This window comes from Hemibagrus wyckioides, linkage group LG11 (assembly GCF_019097595.1).
Source record: "Hemibagrus wyckioides isolate EC202008001 linkage group LG11, SWU_Hwy_1.0, whole genome shotgun sequence".
Taxonomy (NCBI): domain Eukaryota; kingdom Metazoa; phylum Chordata; class Actinopteri; order Siluriformes; family Bagridae; genus Hemibagrus; species Hemibagrus wyckioides.
In genome coordinates, this window is record NC_080720.1 from 31633766 (window position 1) to 31652135 (window position 18370).

The 18370-nt window shown below is 39.8% G+C and overlaps 1 protein-coding gene across 1 annotated transcript in view; it reads right to left on the reverse strand.

The window, feature by feature from the left end:
- The window catches only part of myo10l1 (myosin X, like 1), a 40263-nt gene extending 30754 nt beyond the window's left edge, over window positions 1-9509 (reverse strand). The window contains exon 1 of the mRNA XM_058403374.1: window positions 8937-9509. Within this exon, the coding sequence (XP_058259357.1) occupies window positions 8937-8957 (21 nt within the window). The 5' untranslated portion in view covers window positions 8958-9509. The remainder of the gene's footprint in view (window positions 1-8936) is intronic.
- Window positions 9510-18370: the final 8861 nt, after the last annotated feature.

Below are 18370 nucleotides of genomic sequence, written 5' to 3' on the forward strand. Positions count from 1 at the left end.
GTGTGTGTGTGTGTGTGTGTTTGTGGAAATTCTCAATAATCTATATATTTATACAAGCTATAGTTCATATATACTGTCCCTCAAGCATCATAAAGAGCATCAATTTTCACTGCTACAGGAAGTCAGTGCGGGGCATATCAAGTTGCCCCTCCCCCCTTTTTAGAAGCCAGTAACGTATAGCTCACCTCCCAGCCTGGGCTACATGACATTTAGATAGGGGCGGGGCACTACAGATTCTAGAAAGCATTTGATTGGGTTGTGCCTAATGATGTCATCGAATCGGTGCTGGAGGTAGAGCAAGATTGCAAACTTTGAATGCATCTACATTTACCTTGTAAATGTGAATTTCGCCACTGTTTTTAAACTTAAGGCTAACATATTTATAGTAAAAGCTGCAAAACTTCAATTCTGATGGACAACTTTACCGCTGGGATGCTGGGGAAAAAAACTGAACTGAACTTAGCAAGATTAATGAGAACAGGAATCAGTGACCAAATAAGGAAAACGGGAGGTGTCCAAGGGAGAAACACAATACTGACAGGGCCAGACAGTGTCTATTAAAAAGAAATAAAGAAACTCCAGAAAGAAAACGTGTAACGTATGGACATCATCTCTGATTATGTCACTTCCTGTCATTTCCCGCCCTCCTCTTCACCTTTTGTCCCCCCCCCTCCTTGTTCTCTCTTCTCCGCTCCATAACTGTTAGCGCAGCAGTCTACAAAAGCCAAAGCTCTGCATTTTGCACTTCCTAGCAGCTTTGAAATATAAATGAGGGAAGGAGGGGAAGAGATCTACAGACATTTGCAGTCACAGGAAGTCAGATTTACAGCCTCCGGAAAAAATCAGTGTCTAGATCAGATGTTTCAGATGAACTGTTAGCTTTGAATATGCCTAGAAGGATTAAAAAATCAGTCCTTCCGCTGTTAATCCACCTTGTTCTTGGCTTTTCCATGTTCTCTCTGATACCTGATAAGAAGCACTGAGGAGATGTGACACGTCGCTTTGACGCATTAGGCAATTCGTTAAAGGCTCTAAAATGACAGTAAACACCATAATCAGCGGGATAGCATGGAGGCCCACGCGTCCGTTTCAGCCCTCTTTATTATTACAGAAACCACAGGGGAAAACATCCAAGCTAAATCAGGAAGCTGAAAGCTGCTGTTTTATTGGACAGAGTGTTAATTACACTGAAGAACCATCATTTGTTCTGTGGGAAACATTTACTCATGGAGGCAGAGGGTGAAAAAAAACAAGCTAGCTGTCTTAACCATGTGGCCCAAAGCTGGACTTCAACAAACTTTCTAGATTCGTCCTCCAGCAAGTTCATCAAACTGCTGAATCAACACTTTTTTGGTTGCTGACTAAGTAACATGCTAACTAGCCATCTGCCTCTTTCTAGCTAACTAGCTAATATTATCTTGGTTATCACATTTTGTTCTCAAATTTGCGGATTATTTATAGATCATTCGAGTGTGCCTGGAATGAAGGAAGGAAAAAATGATAATATCATAGCAATACTGCGATTTAGTATTTAGACTTTTCTTATTTATCACATTTTAATTTTTTAAATAAAAATTCAGAAAATCAAAAAGGAAGCCGCTGATTTGATGCCGTGATGTCACACGCACACACACGCACACACACGCACACACACAAGACAGATTGTGGCTGTGAATGAATACATTTTATTTTCATTTATTTATTGATTATTTATTATTTATTTTTTTATTTATTTACGTATATAAACCACTTTATATGCCTCAGTCTTTGACAGTTTTGTGCTATCAAGAGGAAAAAAAACGTTTCATCATTCACGCTTCAAATCTAAAAAATAAATAAAAATATAAAAAGTGAAAAAAAGGAAAAAAAAAATTAAACATATGAAATAAAAAATGAAAATGTATGCTAGCTCTCTCTCTCTCTATATATATATATTTTTTTTAGAATATACGAAGAAAAAAATAAGAATAAAATTTGAAAAATAAAATGTGTGCATCCCACGGACTCATTATGCAAACAAAACCCTACCAGCTTTAAATTACATTACAGCAGTCAAAAACACATTCATCTCTCTCTCACTCTCTCTCTCTCCCATACCAGCTGAAATCATTTACCAGAATTCCCACTGATGTCATAATAACACACACACACACACACACACACATATATATATATATATATATATATATATATATATATATATATATATATATATATATATATATATATATATAATATATATATATATACACACACACACACATGCACACATTTCCCAGAATCCCCTCTGATGTCATAATAACATGTCTAGCAGCAGCTGGAAAGACCAACCTCAGCTGGTTAAAATGTGATGCTGCAAGGATACTTTTTTTTTTTAGACGTGACGTTTTTTAATATACACATCATCCTGTGTTCCACTTTGTTTCTTTTTCTGACTCTTAAGCTGAGAATGAACACACACACACACACTATCCTTTACTACAACCTGTAATCAGAGTCACAGCTGGATCCAAACCCTGGGGATAACCTGTAATCATCAACTCATAGTCAGCAGAGGGAAAGTAATACACACTACAGTTACAGTTACTTTACACTCTGAAATCTGTGCTGTTCCCAGATACAGTGGAACCTCAGAATTTAACTGGTTCCAATATGACCAATACGAAGTGTATGTACAACACAAACACACATACACACACACATATATATATATATATATATATATATATATATATATGTACACGCATACACATCACATTCCATGTCAGGGCTCCTCACAGGAAGTTGTGCCACCAAGCTTGGGCTAAAAATAGAACAGACCGCCCACACCACCAATCTGTCAACAAAAAAACATCCGGAAAATCACCATGTTTTGAATGCATGATGAAGACAACGTCGTGAGTCTTAACAAACAGCTTTCGCTTCGCTCGGCTTTCCACTGACGCTAACAAGTTTTGAATGGCTCTTGGACGTACGCTCGACTTAGCCGGCGTTCGGTTCGGTTCGGTTCGTTCATACGCCGAAAATGCTTCGGATGGCGATGCTAATTCTTGCAAAATTTCAATTCTTAAGGCAAAGATTTGTAAGGGAAAACACTCTGAGGTTAATGCCGAGGTTCCACTGTACACAAAACTCTTCTGAGAGTAATTTGTAAGGGATGAAACACTGTGTGTGTAGTGGTGTTGTGCTCTCTCTCTCTCTCTTTCTCTGTCTGTCTTTCTCTCTCTTTCTGTCTGTCTCGCCCTCTCTCTCTCTCTATCTATCTGTCTCTCTCTGTGTCTCTCTATCTCTCCCTCTCTCTCTCTCTCTCTCTCTCTCTCTTTCACTGTCTCTCTCTCTCTTTCTGTCTTTCTCTCTGTCTCTCTCTTAGATGTTTTCTGTGTTAAATAAAGACTTGACCAGCAGATTCTGTCCCGCTAAATCGTTTCACGTCACCCTCTCCATCTCTCTCTCTCCCTTTTTTTTCATCGCCTTTCTTCCTCCTTCGTGTCTCCTGCTCCAACACTTTACACTGAATAAGGAACACGTGATGTCTCCTGCATGCCAAGCAGCTCGACACGTTGGCGTGTCTCTGTATAGCGACGGCGTGAATAAAGGAACGAGAAAATAAACCAGAAATAAGAGACTTGTGTTCATGTGTGACAAAGAGGACACTGCTGCTATGAGTCAGGACTATTTTATATGTTCTCAATCACACACACACACACACACACACACATATTGATTCATGCTAGCATATCTGTTCTAACAGACTTAGCATGTCTAGAGCAGCAGCTGATCGAGTCCAGTGTATATAACACATGTTGATCCAGTGACGGACGAGCTTTACCAGACTATAGGACATCCGTCAACAACACACACACACACACACACACATACATACACACACACACACACACAGACATGGATAAATGTGTAAATGAAAAGGAGATGAAATCAGACTTGTCAGACACGCTGGTGATAACACGAGTTAAAATCAGACCGAGAAACGCAAAACAGAGAAAGAGGGAGAAAGAGAGAGAGAGAGAGAGAGAGAGAGAGAGATAAAGAGGGATAGAGAAAGGGATTGAATGAGAGAGGCGAACAAAATCAAGGCATTCCCTGAGATAAAGCTGCATTTGAAAAATAGGTCACACATCCTCCCTAAAACCAGAACAAGAAAAAGTGAGAGATAGCAGGAGAGAGAGAGAGAGAGAGAGAGGCTTGGTTAAGAGCCAAATGTCACCATGTTAAATCTAAAGAATAAAGAGAGCTGACTCTGACTCTTGAACGTGACATTTCCACTTCAGACTAATCACCAAACCCACACACACACACACACACACACACTATACAGTCCACACACACAAACTCCATACAGTCCACAGACACACACACACCATGCAGTCCACAGACACACACACTCCACACAAACCCTCAAAAACCCACACACACTCCACACCCGCATACAAACACACACATACACACACACAAACATAAACACACCATGCAGTCCAAAAACACACACACACACTCCGCACAAACTCTCAAAAACACACACACACTCCACACCCACATACAAACACACACATACACACACAATCTTGAAACTAGAAAACGCACACACACACATTCCATACAGTCCACAGACACACTCACACATGCATACAAACACACATACACATATACATACACATACACACACACAAACTTAAAAACAAACATACACACATACACACACTCTCCATACAGTCCACTCCACACACGCTCCGCAACCCTCCCAAATACACACACACACACACACACACCACACAGTTCACACACACCACACACACACAGAGGTACCAGAATGGTGAGACAGTGTAGGACAAAGTGAACACTTCATGATGTTGGTATTTTGTAGGATTCGCAACACACAGAACATGGTTTCCTACATCCTAAGAAAATTCCATGACCTCCTGCTGTTACAGAAACATTTACAGCATGTAAGAGCAACACAGTTGATGTCTGTTCAGGATCCTGAACTATATTAGTTGATGTTTAATGAAAAAATAGTTCTCTTTTTGTCCAAAAGCATGAGAAAACTTCCACACTCAACCTAGTGCTCTTTATCCCTTAGCCTGTGATTATAAATAGTGTACTGCGTGTGAGGGGTGTGTGTGTGTGGACTGTATGGAGTGTGTGTGCGTATGTGGGAGGGTTGCGGAGCGTGTGTGTGTGTATGCGTATGTTTGTGGACTGTGTGTGTGGATTGTGTGCAGTGTGTATGCTGTGTCTGTGTGTGTTTGTGTACTGTGGGTGTGTGTACAGAGTGTGTGTGTGTATGTGGGAGGGTTGCAGAACATGTATAGAGTGTGTGTGTGTCTGTGTTTGGACTGTGTGAAGTATGTGTTTGTGTGTGTTTGTGTGTGTGTGTGTGTGTGTGTATGTGTGTGTATGTGTGTGTGGTCTATGTTTCCAACTGCTGAAAGTCTGAACCACACACTCCTCTCTAATGAGGCCTTATTTGCATATTTTTGGATCCGTCCCAATCCCCCTCACCGCACTCTGCCCTGCTGATGATATAGAGAGAGAGAGAGAGAGAGAGAGAGAGAGAGACAGACGGACAGACAGACAGAAAGAGAGAGACAGACAGAATGAGAGAGAACGAGAGAGAGAGAGAGAGAGAGAGACAGACAGACAGAGGGACAGACAGAAAGAGAGAGACAGACAGAATGAGAGAGAATGAGAGAGAGAGAGAGAGAGAGAGAGAGAGAGAGAGAGAGAGACAGAAAAAGACAGACAGAGAGAGAGAGAGAGAGAGAGAGAGAGAGAGAGCGAGAGACAGCGAGAGAGACAGAGACAGACAGAGAGAGAGAGACAGAGAGAGAGAGACAGTGATAGAGAGACAGGCAGAGAGAGACGGTGAAAGAAAGAGAGACAGAGAGAGTGGGTACAACCACAGGCGTCAGTATTCCACAACTGAACCACACCCTAATCTCTCTCTCTCTCACACACACACACACACACTTTCACACATGCACATTGCACTAATCTACATCAGAGCTGTGCAGTACTCAGATATTGCAGGTATCGAGATATCTTTTAAAGCATAAATGTTTTTTTGTTTTTTTTTATAAAAATTACAAAATTTTGGTTGAAATGTTTCTCCTTTTTTAGGCTCAACACTCTAGATAGACAGACAGACAGATAGATAGATAGATAGATAGATAGATAGATAGATAGATAGATAGATAGATAGATAGATAGATAGATAGATAGACAGATAGATAGATAGATAGATAGATAGATAGATAGATAGATAGATAGATAGATAGATAGATAGATAGATAGATAGACCAGGTTTGAGATACAGAACAAATCCACACAGCAGCTTCGGGTGAAAGTGCTGCAAAAGTTCAACTCGTTTTTGCTTTTTGTAGGTAAAAAGCTTTAAATAAAGGGAGCTAGGACCATGAGGAGGTTCGGTCTACCCGACTTCCCTTCCACTGTTGCTGTGGGGTGTTGAATCACTGACGGTCAGAAAGACACACGGTCAGCAAGGGGTGTGATATCAGGGCCATAAAATCTCCACCTCAATACTCCCGGATAGAAAGAGCGCAGTGATGGAACCGGGAAGTAGCGAGCAGATAAACACTTCAGAAAGGAGACTTTCTGTGTTTTTGGTGTGCACCAGTAAGGTCTTCAACGTGGGCAGTGAAAGCTCAGGGGTGTGTCCCTACATGTCCCCTGAGGGGAACAGTTTAATCTTTGACCCCTAAGAATGATGTGCTGCATCACATTATGACCTGTCAGGAGTGGATAAATCTTACATTTATTATCATACCACTCATAGCATGATTCCTGAAAGTCTAAAAGGATGGCTAACGTAACGCATTAATGTAAAGTGAGCTAACTTTTATTCTGTGCGAATTAACACAGAATAAAAGAAACACTTTCCATTGGTGATCTCAAGGAAAACTGGACAATATTTAGAGGGTAGAGGTCAGTATTTTGCCTATGAACTATTGTGTCCCTTTATCACATCCCACTGTTTTCTTATTTATTTGCTCCTGATACTTGAATTGATTGTAATAAGGTTGTATGATGGCATCTAACTGCTTTCTATTGACCTTCTCCTGATTCCAAAACCATCATCTGACCTGACAGTTCATGTGTGGAGCGTGGAAGCAAAGCGAGGTGTGTTGATTCATCACATGACGCATTAAATGCATTGCATTTAAACACACACACACACACACAAAAGCACACCAAATCATACCATCTATCCATCCATTTTCTATACCCGCTTTATTCCTAATTAGGGTCACGGGGATCTGCTGGAGCCTATCCCAGCACACATTGGGCGACAGGCAGGGGTACACCCTGGACAGGTCACCAGTCCATCACAGGGCCACACATATAGACAGACAACCACTTACACCCACACTCAGTCCTATGGGCAAATTAGAATTACCAATCAACCCAATGTACATGTTTTTTGACTGTGGGAGGAAACCGGAGTACCCAGAGTAAACCCACACAGGCACGGGGAGAACATGCAAACTCCACACAGAAAGGCCTCTCCAAATGATACCATTTCCCCAAGGTGTCTGATTCTCTTCGGCTTGTTCTGGATACAAAGGTCAGAAGTGGACAAATCAGTAGCCTGGACAAGCAGAAAGGAGGCTTGAGGTTTGCTAGAAGTCTAATGCATCCATACAGATGTGCATTTTTTCTTTTTGTGGTTATTTTCTTGAATGTGTATCAAAACATTTGAAATCTGAAACTGAATTGCTGATGGAATATTTCCAATTCAAACTGAAAGACATGTATAAAGATTCAGCCGATTTACAGATTCATAAAATGATCATTTTCAGGCAAAAGCAATTCACAACAACTATATAACTTTGTCTAGATTAATGTTAACCAGCTAAATGACACTGTCATTAGTATGAATGGCAACTTTGTGAAAAAGAGTCTTATTTAAAACCTTAACGCCTTCACATTGTGCTTTGTTATATTAATATAGTTAAGACATGTTTTTCATTCCAAATCATAAGATTTTTCAGAAATGTGTATGATATGCATACTCCATTTTTGGAATTTTAAAACATTCATCTGTACACACCTGAGTGCGAAATTCTGTTTATTTTTATTTTTTTTGCAAACCATGTACGACTCACATCCAAAACTCTAACATTCTGATCACAAATAAAATGACTCTTCATTGCAATAAATAAAAAAGCAATAAAAACCCATCCTTCCATCTTTCCACCCCATCTTTCCGACCCAACAGCAGCCTCCCCATCCTCCTCCTCCTCCTCCTCCTCTTCAGCACAACCACTGGCTCTACACTGTGCAATTCTAATCTCCCAATATGTCACTGGAAATATATATTATTAGTCGTCCAACACAACAGACTGAAATGTTAGATCTCAGCACGGTGTCTGGGTGGGATGGAAATGGTAAACCAGGCCTGTGTGAGAAAGCCATCTATCCGTCCATCCATCCATCCATCCATCCGTCTATCCTATTTAAACATCCGGGGTGTGGGTGTGAACAGCGAACGTCAGACGGATGTTTCAGTGCCTTTTTGCCATTTTTACCTATGCACATCTGTATACCATACGATACAGACACACAATGCATGCATTCGATCCGAATCGATATCCAAACTGGCACGTGCATGGGCCTGTTAATCATGAATAAATGAAAATGTGCATCATGCACGTGCTTCCCTATTCGTTAAAAATGCTATCGTGTTTTATTAGGAGTAGGTGTCAGCATCATCATCATCATCATCTTCATCTTCATCATAATGCCATCTGCATTATAGTCTGGATATACACACCCCTGCACTGTAGGTGTTGCATGCATGCATGCATGCATACAATCAGATTTTGTCATCTCATTGGGTACAGATTTTTACATTACATTACATATTTTTAATTGGAGAAAAAAGAAAAAAAGCTCACCTCTGCAAAAAACGCATCCATGTTTTAACGCGCGCGACAGGCCCCTGATCCTGGTCTCACCCAATAAATCACTGATGCTCGTGAAACGGAGAGAGGGAGAGAGGATCGATAGAGACAGCGAGAGAGAGAGAGAGAGAGAGAGAGAGACAGGCGGCGGTCGCCGGTTTATGCTTCCCGCATAGCCGGCGCGCGCACCGGGCCCGAAGCGAACGTCCACTCCTTTTCCTTGATCGTATCACTCGAGATCTTCACGCTGTATAACCAATAAAAAAAATTGGACGGTGGTCTTTCCTTTCCTCTTTCCTCTCCTCTTTTCCCCTCAGAGGTCCCTCAGAGGTCCGTCCTCCTCCGGTGTCCTCGGCAGAATGAATGAGGGGCGGGACCTCAAAGCCAGCCTCCCCCTCCAAACCTGTCCATCCGACTGCACATGCATGCTAGACTAACATTTCCCCTTCGTTAATGTTCATCGTGGTCATGTTAAAAACGTAGACGCGTGTAAATCTATAGGTTTGTGTAGGACGACAGCGCGTTTATGTGCACGCAGCGCGAGTCTGTGATCTATTGCAGCATCCTCTTCGCGTGCGCCTGGGCTGGTGTCGCGCGAGCTCCTTGGGTAGGTCAGGTTGCCATGGCAGCGCTGCTGCACTGAAGACTAACCGTTAAAATGTCGTGCATTAGCATAAACTAGTAAAATGCTAAGTTTAGAAAATGTTATAAATATCTAAAGGATAAACTCTTCAACAACAATTTAGACATTCTATCTTGTTTCATTTATTTTTTCTTAAAAACGGCAAATAGGCTAAAAACAAGAATGTTGTAATCAAAATATAAATAATATAAATAACAGGGCACTTTTCATTGAGGGTTCAAAATCAAAATCTGCTTACACAAAACTTACAACAATCAAATGTAAATTACAAAAAGTCAAAAGTAAACTGTTAAAAAGCCAACTATCATATTTTACTACCATATTGTACTAATTTAACGCATGCTATAGTTTTAGCTTGTGTGCTAATTCCCAGACCGGACAGTTTTATGGGATCAAATACACAGAAAATGATGACATTTAGAAGAGAAAGAAAGGATCAAAGCTCGTCTCTCATTACAGTGGACTCTAAAGCACCTCTGGGTTACAGGAAATACCTTTCTGGTCAGATGGTAGTATCTCAGTTACTGTCCTGTTGCTTAAAAGCAGCACACGGGTTGTGGTTTGTGTGAAACATCACAAGATGTGTGGGTTTTCTTGTCATTTTAACTCTTTAACTAACTTCCTTTGACAGATGATTTACAAAATTAAACGTAACTATGAACTGATAAAAAGGCATAGGGAAATAAACCACTTAGAGATGTGTTGTTTCAAGTGTTCGATATAAAATAAACTGGCTCTTCTTCATCTTCATCCTTTTGTGCTACTATACTATACATAAGGATGTTTGAAAGATATTGTCTTTTTTGTCTTATATATTTATATGCTTGAATATAGAGTCAGATACTGAGTGAAATGTGTTTAAATAAACATAGATGTCACAAGATCAGGTGTGTATTAGTTTCTCCATGAGCCCACGTCCCTGGAGGATTCCAGCAGCTACACCGACACCAGCGCTGTTCATAAACCACAGGGTCTTTGTTTCCTTAGGCGTATAATGTCCAGCCTCCCGCTGGGCCTGCATGCTGGAGTTACATGACTGAAGCCAAGCCAGACTTTAAGACGAAGCCTGGCCCCTTCTGTCACGTTCAGCTCAATGGACCGCTTTTGTTTCTGACGTGTGTCTGGGGAGTCACATGTTCCTCCTGGCTTTATTAACGTTGCCACAAAGTGACGGCTCTATGAGAGAGCTTCAATTTTCATTTAGTCACCAGATGCTTTGGTTTTAATCTGCAGTTGCTGGCAGAAATCCTCTAGAAAGGTCTTTAAAAATCCACAAACGAGTCAGGAGAAGAAATGAGAAATGTGTTTGTTCATTAAGAGTAGAGTAAAAGAAAGAAAGAAAGAAAGAAAGAAAGAAAGAACTCCTCCAGGTTTATGCCATGCATTGATTTTTATATACATTATAAACATTTGGTTATTCAGATGTTTCATCAGTTTAGTTCTTTACTTTTAACATTTGCTTATTAAGACTGTAATACTAATAAAATGATAATAAAGCTAATTAAAGCACCATTATATAAAGCAGTACCATTTTGTTCAAAAACTTCAGTTACAGGTTAAACCTCCTCAACAATCCCATTAGCAGGAAATGATGCAGCTCATGCAAGTCACTTCATTACCTCGGCTTCAGAAGAGCCCGAACAAACAAAAGCTCATTTGTGAAAGCAGTAAAATGAGCTGAACAAAATGAGATCAGACGCAGTGCAGCTTATTTAAAAGTCTCACACACAGGGAATCATTGATTGGGCCTCAGCAGGAGGATGATGACCGGCCTGAGGGTTTAATGTCTTAGCGCATCAAGTCCTTCTGTTTCATCTTCCTTGTTCTGTTTTGCTCTTTATCTTTAATTCAGCTCTGAAAATAATAAAGCCAGTCAGCTCGCATGTCCTCCACGTGACTGTCTGACAACTCTGGAGATTTAAATCAGACTGTTGTGTCTGTTCCCAGGACGGGATCGATTCTCGTGTTCATTGGGTGACGGGTAAACAGATTACTGTCCATCAACAGCCACCAGCCAATGGCAATAACCATAAATCCCACAGGCGGAATGTAGGGAAGCAGCCAAAGATTCCTGAAGCGCTTTCTTTTTTTTCTTTTAATGATTATTTTGCCTTGAAGCAGACAGGCTCAGAATGTCTGAGATTTTGACCTCCACCCAGTTTTATGAAGTAAATAATCACAAAATTACATGAAGAGATTATATACACCGACCCGGCATAACATTATGGCCTAATATTGTATTGGTGCTGCCAAAACAGCCCTGACCCATCCTGCACTGTGTATTCTGGCACCTTTCTATCAGAACCAGCATTAACTTCTTCAGCAATTTGAGCAACAGTAGCTCGTCTGTTAGATCAGATCACACGGGCCACGTGCATCAATGTGCCTTGGCTGCCCATGACCCTGTCGCTGCTTCACCACTGTCCCGTGTGTTCTTGGAGCACTTTTGATAGACACTGACCATTGCAGACCGGGAACACCCCACAAGAGCTGCAGTTTTGGAGATGCTCTGATCCAGTGGTCTAGACACATCAACTTTGAGGACAAAATGTTGACTTGCTGCCTAATATATCCCACCCACTAACAGGTGCCATGATGAGGAGATCATCACTCTTATTCACTTCACCGGTCACTGCTCACAATGTTATGGCTGATCGGTGTATGCATACAATCATAAATGAATCTGTCCTGGGTCTGAACAGCTGACTTACATCTGACTGAGATCCAACGCTGACACGGGAGACTCCTTTAGCTCACAGAAACGCCACCATATCAGTGATTAAGCATCTGTCATGCGAGACCCAGTGTAAGAAGTTACACTATAAAAATTATAACCTATTAGTACGAGATTGCTAGTATTAAAGCTGTGATTTGGAGCTGCTGTAATAGAAAATTAACACATCAACACTTTCTGGCCAATCAGAATTAAGAGTTCAACAGTGCTACAGTGCTATACTGCTTAATCAAATTTGTATACATATTAGAAAGGTGGCTTTATCTGCAAGAGCAACAAGTGATTATGTGTGTGTGTGTGTGTGTGTGTGTGCATGTGTGTGTGTTTGTGTGTGTGTGTGTGTTGGGTTAGTGAGTTTTTAGAAAGATTTTTGTCTTTGATCTGACATAAACCTATTACCTGTAACACAAAAATCACACATCATAAATATCACCTGCCATCCAGCATGCAATAAATATTAAAGATGTCACCAAGTTCAAAGAGTTAGAAAACATTACACATCTGCAGTCAGAGTCTGAGTGAAGGAACGAAGGAGGCAGAAATTTGAACCTTCAATCAGTGCTGGGAAAAAGAAGAACCAGAAAGAAACTCGCCTCAGGATAATGTGTGTGTGTGTGTGTGTGTGTGTTTCAGGACTAAAGAGCATTGTTCATGCTGCTCACTGCAGGATTCTGTGAGATGGAAGATTTCCCTGTCAGAAAGGGTTTTAAATTTTAGCAAGCTAAGCAACGAACCCTTAAATAACCCTTTAGAGAAATAACCCTTCAAGAAACTTTTTTCTATTTTAATAAAAGTTCACAATAAGTCTGCCATGCTTTATCCCATGCTGTTGTTTTTTCAGTAACTGAGCAACTCTGTGAAAATCAAGCCTTGTTTGGGGAGGAAAACCACAAACCTGGCAACCTCGTACAGTTATTTTCTGAAAAATATTATCACACTCTCTGGTGTTTATAATGATTTATAATTACACTCTCTGGTGTCTATAATGATTTATAATCACACTCTCTGTTGTTTATAATGATTTATAATCACACTTTCCAGCATTTTTAATGATTTATAATCACACTCTCTAGTGTTTATAATGATTTATTATCACACTTTCCAGCATTTTTAATGATTTATAATCACACTCTCTAGTGTTTATAATGATTTATCATCACACTCTCTGGTGTTTATAATGATTTATAATCACACTCTCTGGTGTTTATAATGATTTATCATCACACTCTCTGGTGTTTATAATGATTTATAATCACACTCTCTAGTGTTTATAATGATTTATCATCACACTCTCTGGTGTTTATAATGATTTATAATCACACTCTCTGGTGTTTATAATGATTTATAATCACACACTCTGGTGTTTATAATGATTTATAATCACACTCTCCTATGTTTATAATGATTTATAATCACTCACTGGTATTTATAATGATTTATAATCACACTTTCAGTGTTTATAATGATTCAGGATTCTGTGTAGATCCCTGAGATGGAAGATTTCCCTGTCAGAAAGGGTTTTAAATTTTAGCCAGCTAAGCAACGAACCCTTAAATAACCCTTTATAGAAATAACCCTTCAAGAAACTTTTTTTCTGTTTTAATAAAAGTCCAGTCTCCATTCCATGCTGCTGTTTGTGCAGTAACTGAACAACTCTCTGTGAAAATCAAGCCTTGTTTAGAGGGAAAACCACAAACCTGGCAACCTCGTACAGTTATTTTCTGAAAAATATTAAACACCAGCACAGAAAAATCTCTCAGAACAAATCCTTTTGAAGTCACTTGATCTTTAGTGCTAAATACAGTGTCCAGTTTTAGTGTATAGAGTATTTGACCAGGTCGTGTCCTCAGTATTGAACTCTGTTCAATCAATACTCCTTTGTTAAAGCGAGACAGCGGCGAACCTTTTATCCCACAGTTAAGTACTACGACATGTCCTGAGGTGAAGACATGATGGTGCTCAGACTGACAGCACAATGCTCTTAAGAGCACGTGGACGCCGTGAGTGATCGGCCATCGTCTGAGGAAAGATTCTTGTAGAGGGTCAGAGAGGAAATATCCGACAGAGCATACACAGAATGGTGTCAGAGTTTAGCTCTATATCTGTGCTTTAGTTTCTATATCTGTATGTGATACTAACTTATAATCACATTCTGGTGTTTATAACAATTTATAATCACACTCTCAGTGTTTATAATCATTTATAATCACACTCTGGTGTTTATAATCATTTATAATCACACTATCTGGTGTTTATAATCATTTACAACCACACTCTCAGTGTTTGTAGTGATTTATAATAACACTATCCAGTGTTTATAATGATTTACAATCACACTCTCTGGTGTTTATAATGATTTATAATCACACTTTCGATGTTTATAATGATTTATAATCACATTATGGTGTTTATAATGATTTATAATCACTCTCTGGTGCTTATAATGATTTATAATCACTCTTTCAGTGTTTATAATGATTTGTAATCACACTCTCTGGGGTTTAAAATGATTTATAATCACACTCTGGTGTTTATAATGATTTATAATTTATAATTTGTGCTTATAATGACTTCAGCCACATTCACCTCAGGCTTGCTCACTAGGGATAAATACAAATCTGTTTACATGTGTCACTTTAGTATTTGCACTCACTTTATACACTGTTCTTTTGCACAAAGTAGGTCTACATGTTGTTTGTCTGCACTGTCTTGTCTCGTCATCCTGTGCACTTCTGTTGTATGTCTAGTTTATTTCTTGCACATGTTTAGCTCTATGTTTGTCTGTGTCACTGTACTTTGTCATTTTGTAAAGTTGTTTTGAGACGACGTCCATTGTTAAAAATGCTATACAAATAAAATTGAATTGAAATTAAGACAAAAATAACATTTTTTTTAAAAGTTGTGAGTTGACGTTGTAATGCAGGATGAACTGGGGGTGTGGCTAATTAGATTTGATTGACATATGTCAGTGTGTCAGTTGAAATGAGTTACACCCACAATACAGTGTATGTATTGTGCTTAATTAAATTGATTGTAATTACATTTGCACACCACCGCTAGACATTTTTCTGGTCTGGAATTAAGCTCCGCCCACATTAAGAGAAGGGCCGCTCAGGTCCGCCCCTTTTTCTTTAAAATGTAGCTTTGGACTGGAAGGAATAGGGTGTCTTGTTAACCGTTAAAACTTACTAACTGCTCCTTCAATATGCGTGAGAGCAACACTCTCTGTATATCGATGTTTCATCTCATCATCTGGTTTCATCTACTGAAGCAAAACAAAACCGCACATCGACTGCTGTGGAAATACAGTAATGAAGAGTTGACCTGTATATGTGTGTATTGACCTTTATCGTCTGTCCATGTCTAAAGCTATACATTACATAGAAGCTGTGGCAATCTCCTAAACAGCCTCACACACACACACACACACATACACACACACATACACACACACACACACACACACACACAGACTTTGATTTATTCACCACTCAGGAAAGCAACAGGAAATTAATTCATGCCAGCCACGAGACCTTCTTAACATGTCTGGAAAACCAAGATGGCTGTTTCCTGACGTTCCCATGGCAACAACACTTTTATGGATGGTGGTGGAGTCTCATGCATCTCTTTCTCTCTCTCTCTCTCTCTCTCTCTCTCTCTCTCTCTCTTTCTCTTTCACTCACACACGCACACACATACATGCAGACATATGCATGCGTGCACGCACGCATGTGCACACACACACACACACACACACAAATTGACCAAATTTACATCCTCTTTACTAGCCTTGTAAGAGATAGTAGCTAATGGGTTTGTAAGGAGGAGTAATGTCCTTAGAGACAGAAGAATATCTGTGAGTGTGTGTATGGGTGTGTGTGTGTGTGTGTGTGTGTGTGCGTGTGGTTTCCAGTAGCTAGCCCAATCAAATCAAATCTCCCCAGAGGAATGACCTCACCACTGGTTCCTGGAGCCCGAAATGGGGGTCTCCACTTTCCCTGAGAGAAGTCCTTTGAGTCCGTCACAACAGGACAAATTGACACATATTAGAACTCTGTAATAATGTGATGGGACAGTTCAGCCAATCAGATCGCTTTAATACAATCAGACTGAGTGCAACCTGCTGCAACACACAGCTGAGTGAAGTCCCAGTAGCAAGGCTTGGGTTGTTTTGCTGTAATAAGTCGTTTAAGAATTGCAGGAATCTCTGATCTGAGCATGTGCAAGTTTATTGAATCTCAGAGCTCTGTTTACTGATAATATAAAGAAACAGTGTCACTGTCCAGCTCATGATGAACAACACTATTTTTGGTGCATTTTGGAGTCTCCAGAGTGACGCAACATTCACTGTGTCATCAATCAGATTGTGATGGAGCAAAAGTGGCCGTGCTCTCTGGGAGGGACATACACTCTCTCACCCCTGTCAATCACTGCAACACTAACCAATCATCGGCATCTGTGAGTTAAGGAATAAAAAATGCTGATCTCCTCATCATGGCACCTGTAAGTGAGTGGGATATATTAGGCAGCAAGTCAACATTTTGTCCTCAAAGTTGATGTTAGAAGCAGGAAAAATGGACAAGCGTAAAATTTAAAAATTCAATTTAGCATCTCCAAAACTGTAGCTCTTGTGGGGTGTTCCCGGTCTGCAGTGGTCAATATCTATCAAAAGTGGTCCAAGGAAGGAACAGTGGTGAACCGGCGACAGGGTCATGGGCGGCCAAGGATCACTGATGCACGTGAGGAGCGAAGGCTGGTCCGTGTGATCTGATTCAACAGACGAGCTACTGTTGCTCAGATTGCTGAAGAAGTTAATGCTGGTTCTGATAGAAAGGTATCAGAATACACAGCGCAGGATGGGTCAGGGCTGTTTTGGTGGCGAAAGGGGGACCAACACAATATTAGGCAGTTGGTCATAATGTTATGCCTGATCGGTGTATAAGGGATACATGTTAAATGAAACACGCATAGACTTTTAAAAAATGAACTGTTTTTTTTGCATTAGAAATATAATTAGTGCACTTTGCTCCAATAGCATGTTTAATGATTAATATAATCTTAATCCTATTCTAGCAGATGGCATTGGATTAAATGGGTGAGTTTTACAGACCAGTAAATGAGACAGGAGGTTTCTTATGTACTAGACATCACTTTTGTTTTCTTTCACTTCTGTTGATTGATTTATTATAAATTGACATTACATTCCAGTTATCTACTTTAAATCATTTTAAAGGTAGATTATATGCACATATCCAGCTGAAACACATGAAAATTAAAGTATATAATCTACACTGTAATGTTTAAGGATACCACCGCAGCAGTGAGGAGTGAAGGATACCAATATTTCTTGACCGTATTAGAAAAATGTGTGCTGAATTTCAGGACAAACACAAGACAAGTTTTAACCTTCGTTCTTTTTTCTCATAATATTAATGAAGCCTCGAGGGACAAGTTCTCATCAAAGGCCATCTGTCATCACAGTATCTCTATTGTACATCATGAATATGCAACTAAACACAATCCTTTAAAAAAACCAAAGTTCTTGAGCAATGCACTTCATCCTTATTATATAAACTGGGAATTTGCCTCACGATAGAACGACAATATCTTCCACAAGATCACGGCACGTCTGTAGAAATAAAGCAGACGAGTGAACGTGGTGGAGTTACTGCAATGTCAGTACAAAATCAGATTACAAACCTCTATCCGAGTGGATCAGATAACAATGAACGGCTAAGAGGAACTTGAAAGTTCAGACGTTCCTGCATTCTTCTTAATGCAGGAGTTTATAGCATGAGCAAAAGCTTCAGCAAGAGCTGTCCCAAATGGCACTGATTCTGAGTCTTCTCTCTCTTTGGAAGGTTTTTCTTCCATTTTTCCACCCAATTTGGTCATATTTACCAATTTCCACCTACACAACAACATAGTCAAAAGTATGTGGACACCTGACCATCCCATGCGTTTGTGTTTAAGTATGGAATATATATACACCATATCTCAAAATCACCTTTTTTTAAAAATATTTATTTATTAAATCTCTTGTATTAACAA